Here is a 9,033-nt window from a genome sequence, read left to right as displayed (position 1 = left end):
AACGAAAACGACAACGACAACGACAACGGATAAAGATGAGGATGAAGATGAGGATGACCAACGTAACGCAACGTACAGCAATGTCTATGAGAAAAACGATACATATATACATACATACCATACATACATACATACATACATACATACATACATACATACATACATACATACGTATATACATACGTACATACATACATACATACCATACATAGATACGCATGTACATATACCCTCTTTTCTATTATCATCTTGTCTACCGGATTCCTTTATAGTTTCCTTCCGTTTCATCTTATTGGATTAAGTATTTAGAAATAGTTAGAGATTATCTGTTATTTAGATGAAAATTCTTTTCTAGATTTTAACGTCTATTATTAACATTTTCTTTCCTTCCTTCCTCCTTTCTCTTTCTTTTCTTTTTCTTTCTCTTTTTTCTTTTTCCTTTTCCTTTTTTTTTCCTTTTCTTCGAAGAAGGTTTTATAATTATCTTGGAATAATCTTCGATGTGATAACGATACTTTCATTTAATCTTTTTTCAATGACATCATTACATTTCAGATTGTCGTTTGGTATTAATAGGACAGGGAAAATAGAAATGGTTTATTTTATTGAATAATTTTTTTATTTGGATTTATATTTTTAGGATAGAAATATCAGTGTAATTTTATTAATCGTATTTGATTAGGACGAATGGGGGGTAGAAGTGGGGGAGAGGAATTGGGATTAGGGTGGAATGGAGGGGAATGTCATAGGTTTGAAACGTTTCGATGGCTACGTTTTTTTTTTCTTTTTTTTTTTTTTTTTTTTTTTTTTTTTTTTTTTTTTTTTTTAAATATATTGCGTCATGATTCGCGTTGTAATTTATATTTTTTCCTTAATTTTCATAAATTCTAAACGTTCGTCAGTAACATAATTGAAATTGTAAATGGATTGAAGGATGTTAATAAAAATATTATTAATTTATTCGTATCTATGAATAATGTCTTACGTGATTAACGCTTAGCTTTATTTTAAAACTTTTCAATCATCTTCGACATTTGACATTATTATTTTTAGATAATAAGAAAAGGAGAAAGGGTATTATTTAGAAATTCTATTTAGGTATACGGATACTGACACATCTGATAGACTTAGAAATTTATATTGTAGAGTTAATATGTCGTTGTAATATTTTTTTCTTTTCTCTTTTTTCTTTTTTTTTCTTTTTTACAAGTTTTACATTGAAAATGAAAAAAATTATTAACGAGTCACGTGCATTATTATTCATAAAAATTATATATTTCAATCATAGAATATCTTTACGTTCGATATATATTTTATATTATTTTTGTACAATTAAAAATATATAGAACAATTGCATTAATTATATCAACAAAATATAATAATGGTAATATAATTATATAAATGTGATAATTATTTTAATATCAAGAATTAAAATTGTGAGAATTGTTTATATACGCTTGATTGTATTTCTTCTTTTGTACTTTATAATTATAATTCAAAAATATTTCAAATTGTAAACTCGATGTTTTTCGGTCTCTAAACTCTGGCCGTTATTAATATCACAATATAAAAATACTATGAAATGTGACGCCAGAAAGATCTCGATTATATTGGGATTTGATACTATGACTTTTGAGATACAAATACGGTGTGGGAAAGATCACAATAAAATATCCATATTTTATTGATTATATTTCTTATTTGTAGATTATAAATATACGTGAAGAAAAATTGAAGATAAGACTCTATATATATATGTGTGTGTATATATATATATATATATATATATATATATATATATATATACATATATATATCTGGGATATTATATTTATTATAACCATTGGATCATCATGATACATCTTTGGTAACATTAAGTTTGATTAAATTTGTACATTTCATTCATTCTTAATTATAAATAGGAACAACAGATAATATATCAACAATCTTATTAATGCTTAAACACGAAGTGTACTGGTAAAAAATAGACTAAAAAAAAAAAAAGAAAAGAAAAGAAAAGAAAAGAAAAAAAAAAGAAGAAGAAGAATTATAAACAATAATGGATTTATCATTTGTATATTTTCTTTAGTTTTTTAATTCTCGCAGAATCCATTATGATTTATTTATCATCATCGACTGATTTATCGATATCCTTATCTTCACTCGACGTTTGATGATTTTTATTATCTTCGTTACAGGACGATGCATTTCCCTGTTGAACGATAATTATATTAAATATAGAAAAATTTTATTTGAATATTTTTATAGATTTTTATAGATTAAAATTTTAATCGATAATAATACTTGAATAAGATTGGACGAAGGGGTGGTTGTTGATCTTAATTGTCGATTTTGCAGAACGTCCGGAACCGGAGCCGATGGTTCACCATAAGTTTCATGTAATGCTTCCAATCTCGTGCTAAGTGCAGAACCTCTTCTATTAGTATCATTCATCTTTTTCATCAACCATTCAGCTTGTTCTTCCAAACGTTTTAATCTGTCAGCACGTGCCGTCAATACTTGTTCAGGTGTATTAATTAAATCTGACTTTGGTTTCGATTCCTTTTCGTTCTCAGTATCTTCGTTCTTGACAGAAGATACCTCTTCGTTGGAATCTTTCGAGTCTAAATTCAATGTCGATTTATTATCGTTATCGTTAATATTTATTAACAATAATGACGATGACGATGATGACGACGATGATTCGTCCTCTTTTATATTCATTAAACCAGACGATCTATCGTCTATCGTCGAATTAATTTCATTCGATACATTTAATATCGGTGTAAACAATTGATTAGTCGATGAATTGTTATTTTTTGTTACAGGAAATGGTCCAATTGAAAATATTGGCGTTGGACTTGATGATATCAATGGAATATCATTATTAGATACATTTTCAATTATCATAGTTACGTCGTTCTTAGATATAACATTATTTCGATTATCTGATGTATCATTCGAGTTTAATTTTATTGTCATTTCGACATTGTCATTGGTAATGTTAGAAATATCCAATGTATTTCTATCGGACGTAGAATAACACGATTGAATATCTATATTATCTTTCGTTTCGTTATTACTAGGACAGTCTATTTCGATCGATAGATCATCATTATGATCCTGTTGATTATCTTCGGATGTTACGTTATCGATATAACTTATAAATGGCAATGTAATGTTTTCTCTTGAATTGAATTCGTCGCTACTCGATTCTCCGTCATCGTCGATCCTTATAAGATTACGTATTACGGTGGTCAAAGCTTGATCCAAGGGATCTAAAGATTGTTGCAAAACATCTGACGCGAGCTATAAAAGACAAACAAACAAATAAGAAAAGAAAAAAAAAAAGAAAAAAGTGTTATCGATTATTATTATTATTATTATTGTTATTACAATGTAAAATTTGATTAATGAAAATAAAAGGAAAAAAGGAAAGACGTACGTTAGATTCTTGAGTAGTTGTAGGTTCCATTGATGATACCGTATCCAAGATCTTAACATCATCTAATTTAATATCTTGTTTAGATACGGATACTTGAATCGTTGAAGCAATAGAAGAACTATCCTCTTCTAATTCGTTATCATTAGAAGATTGTTCTAACTCTGCCGTTGACATTGTCGTAGTTTTGGGACTTTCCTAAAACGTTAATTAAACGATCTATATTATTTAAGTAAACGCATTTTATATCCTAATAAAAATTAGAATTATTTAATCTATTAATATAGTATTATGATAAGATTATCGTTATTGACCTTTCTATTTCTTCTTGTTAAACCCATTCGGACTCTGTCTTCGACAGTTTCATCCTCTTCGTCTGTATCATCGCCTCGTTCATCGCTAAATCCACTCTCGGCGCTAAATTAAAAGTATTTAAATAAATAAGAAATATGCTTATCTATGATGATTACAAATGATAAATGTGTAAAATTAATATTGTAAAATATATTTACCTGTTATTAACAGAATCATGTACGGATAACATTTTTCTTGCCGCAAATTCACGTCTTAAACTGCGCCATTCTAATTCGGTATTAGTATTCTTCTGTCTCGCCGATTCCCATTTTTCTCTGCAATATTCCAATTCTAATTTCAATTCCTGTAACATCTTACGTTTTTGTTGTAACTCGTATCTAAGAATTTTCTCATGCGTATGCAATTGCTGATGTTGTGCTTGCATTCGTCCAACAATATTCCATGTCTTGCTTAATTCGGCAGTAACATCTGACAGTCTCTTTTCCTGTAAATATATATATATATGTACATATATATAAACGTATAGATATTTATTAGAAAAGAAAAACAATAGGAAAAAGAAAGAAAGAAAGAAAGAAAGAAAGAAAGAAAGAGAAATATTACAAATAATAAAATCATATAAACTTGCCTGTTCACCTAGTTTGCTTTCCAAATGTGTATTCAATTGTTTCATTCGATTCATTTCCTTTTCCAAATGTTTCTTCTCAAGGATTAATTCCTTCAAATGAATGTAAGTCTTACTAACCGATATAACCAATTTCGGGCCAGTTGGTGTGTCGACCGATTTGTAACAACTGTTTGAATCCGAGGAGGAAGTTGCCGATGCATTTTGCGAGGCAGCAGCATGACAACTCAATAGTTCCAACAAAACGCGCCATACCTTTATTGTTGACAAACAAAAGAAGATAAAGGAAGAAAACAAAACTGATAATGTATTGATAAAAAAGAAAAAAAAACCTTCGGTAAATTGTGAGCAATTTCCTCGTGCTGTTGATCATCTTCATTACGTTTTTGTAATCCTTTATTACCGTCAACCTGTTCCACCAGATCCAACAATAGTTTTGGAAGTGCAGCAGCCTCGGTTCCATTGTCCCTAGCTATGTCAGTTATGAGATCACGATTTTCCTAATTGATAAAAATAACATCGAAAATAATATAATTATTTATATGTCTACGAACGAATGATTGTAAAATTAATTGATTGATACCTGTAATAATTGTGACAATCTGTCGAGATCCATGTCGGCGGAAGAAGCTCCTAAAAGCATTTGAGTGAACAAACTATTGATCAGGGACATTTGATTTTGTAGATCCCTACAATCTGCTTTTGTCAAACCCAATTGAGATTCCAAATTTGAGATCTCCGTATCTTGCGCGTCGATCTATGAAAATGATGAATTTAGGTATTACAAAAGTATTGATATATATATATATTTTCAAAAAAAAAAAAAAAAAATAATAATAATAATAATAACCTTTTCCTCAGCTTTTCTGAGATCCTCTTCCAAACCTTCGCATTCCTTCGACGAATGTTTAAGATTTTCTTTGACGTCGATTAGCTCTTTAATCGCGGCATCCTTCAATTCGTTTAATACTCTTAATCTTTCGTTATACAAACTCTTCAAACTGTTTATACTTTCCAATTGACGTTCACATTCGGCGCTAACGTCGTCCTTATAATCCAAAAAGCTTCTGTCATTTAATCGTGCAAGATTACGTGCTAAATTATCCTTTAATTCATTGGCACGATGTTCACGGGTATTCAATGTATCTCTAGTTTTGTTCGTGACGTCTGTTAAACAACGAATTATGTATCGGTGTTGTTCTGGTTCGCTTTCGAGTTGATAACGTAGATCATCCACTTTTTCGATTTGAAAACGAATATTGTTACGTAATTCATCAGAAACCTAAAGAAGAAAAGAAAAGCAAAAAAAAAAAAACAGAAAAAAAGGGGGAAAAGGAAAGAGAAAAAACAGAAAAGAAAGAAAAGAAAGAAGAGAGAAAAAGGTACAATACGAACAAAACAAACAAAAAATAAAATACTTGATGCAGATACTTTATTATCTATTATTATTATTTTTTTTTTCTTTTTTTTTTTTTTTTTTTTTTTTTTCTTTTAATCCACATTATTAAATGATAATAGATAATAAAATAAACGCGTTTATTGTATTTAAATTAATTTATAAATACTTTTGTAAAAAGTGTTACCTTTAAGATACTACTGAGACGTTGAACCTCGATACGTCTAAGCAACATTTCATTATCCGTATCTGAATCCTCGTCGATGGATTTAGATCTTTTAGCATTCCTATCGACGGACGTTACGATACTAATATCATTTTGATTAACAGATTGTGTACCAGATCTTATCAGATCAAGTACTCTTGATGTTTCGGAATGAGCTTCCTTTTCTGCTTCCAATTCTTGCCTAAGCCTTTCCATTTCCGATGATACAGCAGCGATTGCTCTTTGTCTTGCTTCTCTCTTCAATATTAATTCTTTTTTAAATAAATCCATAACGATCGTACGATCTGCCGTAGAACCTTCCGATATATTATTATCCGTTGTTCCCGTAGATTCTAATAATATTATTATAATTTGTTCGATAATTATTTTCTTTATTAATTAATAAAATTATTTGATCTTAATTTATCGATTTTTTTATTTAAAAAAAAAAAAAAAATTATTACCAACGTCATCTTTATTTAATGAAATAATCTCCTCGTTAATTTTCTTCATATCAGTCTTCATACCCTCCCTCAGTCTTTGAATCTCATTCAGTGCATCGTCCAAAATCTTCATATGTTTCTTCTTATCAGATATTTCCTCGGCCAACTGTTCGTTCAACATTAATACCTTCTCATTCTCAATATCCTTAATCTGTTCCTTTTCTATAATAATCCTTTTCAAATCGCCCTCTAAACCTTTTATCCGAGCCTCGGCTATATCTTTTTCCAACTGAAACGAGATCATTTCCTTCAACAACATCTTTCCCATTTCGTTTTTAAATTAATCGAGGTTTACATTTAGTAACTTCTCATGCTGTCTTTTTTTCTTCTTTTCTTTCTTTTCTTTTTTTTTTTTTTTTTTTGTTACGTTCGTTCAAGCTCCACTCTAAATTTCAACAATTACTTTCGCGACGTCTACATATGCGTGTTAAGAAATATAAAGTAATTTTTTTTCTTTATTTCTTTCATCTTTTTGCTGATATTCTTTAAAAAAAAAAAAGAGAGACACACACACACAAACAAAAAAAAAGAAAAGAAGAAAATAAGTAAAATCAATCGCGTGGCTCGATTAGAAATTAGAAGGCGAGATATTATAATAGGCAATCGGTAATATCGAAATCTGTAAATGTCGGTATAAATGTATCATAAATTACCTCGTAATCCTTACATAACTTTTCGATATATATCTTTTGTTCCACGATATTAGCATTTAATCTTTCGTTAACATTTTGATATTCAATTTTGTCAGCTTTCAATTCACGTATTTCCTCATATAATTGTAAGATTTCGTCATTGGTAATTCTATCGGCGTGTCCTTGATCATGCTTGTCGTAAGATCTCATTCTCCTTTCAATTATTTTATCCGAATTTATGTTGGAGGATGATCTTGTTGTTTCCGTCACCTATTATTTTTTTTTTTTTTTTTTTATTTTGAGAAAAAACAAAATACATTCTCGAATCAGAAAATTAGGATACGAATAAAATGAATCAAAGAAAGAAGAAGAAGAAGAAGAAGAAGAAAAAAAGAAAGTAAAATCTGATAAATAATATACTTGCTCCTTTATTTTCATTATTCCTAACGATTGTATCATCATCCTGAGAATTCGTCGGGTATTCCCTATAATATCGATTAATACGTGAAAACGATTCTTCTTTAGAATATTCATTAGATTTGTTTAATTCTACGTGAGTTGATCTATCCCGAATGTTATTTCTTTGTTCGTACCGAAAACAATTGGATCTATCGGATATAAAACTTTCCAATCTATCGATTCGACGTTCAAACTTCCTTCTAATATCATCATCCTCTTCGTTTGATTCTCCTTTCGTATCCTGACTGATCAGTCTTTTTCTCGTTGCAATATTTAACGAAGTTAATTCGTTATTATTAGAAATGATTTTCTGTGTACTTCTTTCCCTTTGTAATTCTAGATAGAGTCCCTCCAATTGTGCCAAGGCCGTTGTATGAGCATTGGCCAATTGTTGATTAGCCTTAGCTAATTGTAAAATTATCTGCGAAAGCTCCATATTATCATGATTTTGCAACCTCAACGTAGAATTTTTAGATTCTCCAATTGTTCTTCGCGTGGCATAAGTCATCTGTAATGATCGATTGAAGATAATTATTTAATGATTATTTGAAAAATGATTTTTTAAATTGAAACGAAATAATTTATACTATCGTTAAAGAATTATATATATATATATATATATATAATTGATGATCATGATCATGATTCAGAGGTATTTTCCAACTATGCATATACAGAAATTGTTATAGTATTTGGATATAAGCCAATTTGTCTGTCCAACTATGGCAAATGAGAATGAAAAGCACGTGCAAGTATATACATTGATATTTGAATTAAATTTAATCGTCTTATTTATCTTTTTATATTTTTCTTTTTTTTTTATTTTTTGTCTTTTTATTTATTTTTTAATTTTTTAATTTTTAATTTTTTTCTTTCTTTTTTTTTTTTTTTTTTTTTTTTTCTTTCAAATCGACACACACTAAGAATTAATCTCGTTAAGGCTTGATTTTTTTTAATATTACATTATTTTTAGAATTAAATGATTGTTATGTGTTTCCAAAAAATTAGAATTTAAATAAAAATTAGAATTTAGAATAAAGTGACGCTCATTTCCGAATATATATATATAGAAAAAAGAAAGAAAAACAGAGAGAGAGAGAGAGAGAGAGAAAGAGAAAATCGTAGAAGCAAGAAATTGCAATTAGAAAATTTATTCTATCGACTTGATACAATCAAGTGTCGTTATTATTTTAACAAATTAAAAAAAAAAAAAAAAAAAATATTCACTTCCAACCGAATGAAAAGAATTCGAAAGTTTCCTTTGAAAAAAAATTTCATTTCGTCAGATAGATTAATAAACGTTCGGAAATTTTTTTACTACGATTATTTGACAACGTCGATTATTTTAGAGATATGTGAAATAATAAAAAAAAAAAAAAAAAAAAAAAAAAAGAAGAAAATTAGAAACTCTAATTGGAAAATATTTCATTGTATCGAGAATGAATTGATTAAGTGA

The 9,033-nt window shown here is 28.6% G+C and overlaps 1 protein-coding gene across 5 annotated transcripts in view; it reads right to left on the bottom strand.

Annotated features, from left to right (window-relative positions):
- Positions 1 to 1,820: 1,820 nt before the first annotated feature.
- LOC118439898 (uncharacterized) overlaps positions 1,821 to 9,033 on the bottom strand; it is a 10,988-nt gene continuing 3,775 nt past the window's right edge. For 2 of the 5 annotated variants that reach the window (XM_035862159.2, XM_035862160.2), the window contains exons 3-15: positions 7,543 to 8,085; positions 7,140 to 7,388; positions 6,448 to 6,715; positions 5,966 to 6,336; positions 5,233 to 5,664; positions 4,966 to 5,139; positions 4,715 to 4,882; positions 4,386 to 4,637; positions 3,955 to 4,241; positions 3,757 to 3,859; positions 3,446 to 3,640; positions 2,305 to 3,309; positions 1,821 to 2,212 (exon numbers count right to left, since the gene is read on the bottom strand). In XM_035862159.2, the coding sequence (XP_035718052.2) occupies positions 2,120 to 2,212; positions 2,305 to 3,309; positions 3,446 to 3,640; positions 3,757 to 3,859; positions 3,955 to 4,241; positions 4,386 to 4,637; positions 4,715 to 4,882; positions 4,966 to 5,139; positions 5,233 to 5,664; positions 5,966 to 6,336; positions 6,448 to 6,715; positions 7,140 to 7,388; positions 7,543 to 8,085 (4,140 nt within the window). In that variant the 3' untranslated portion in view covers positions 1,821 to 2,119. Of the gene's footprint in view, positions 2,213 to 2,304; positions 3,310 to 3,445; positions 3,641 to 3,756; positions 3,860 to 3,954; positions 4,242 to 4,385; positions 4,638 to 4,714; positions 4,883 to 4,965; positions 5,140 to 5,232; positions 5,665 to 5,965; positions 6,337 to 6,447; positions 6,716 to 7,139; positions 7,389 to 7,538; positions 8,086 to 9,033 lie in introns of those variants that run through there. The other 3 variants (XM_035862162.2, XM_085661222.1, XM_085661221.1) reach the window with 3 other exon arrangements.

The sequence above is a fragment of the Vespa mandarinia genome, chromosome 14, assembly GCF_050613455.1.
Source record: "Vespa mandarinia isolate Hongniang chromosome 14, ASM5061345v1, whole genome shotgun sequence".
Lineage (NCBI taxonomy): Eukaryota > Metazoa > Arthropoda > Insecta > Hymenoptera > Vespidae > Vespa > Vespa mandarinia.
This window is presented reverse-complemented; position numbering and strand designations above follow the sequence as displayed.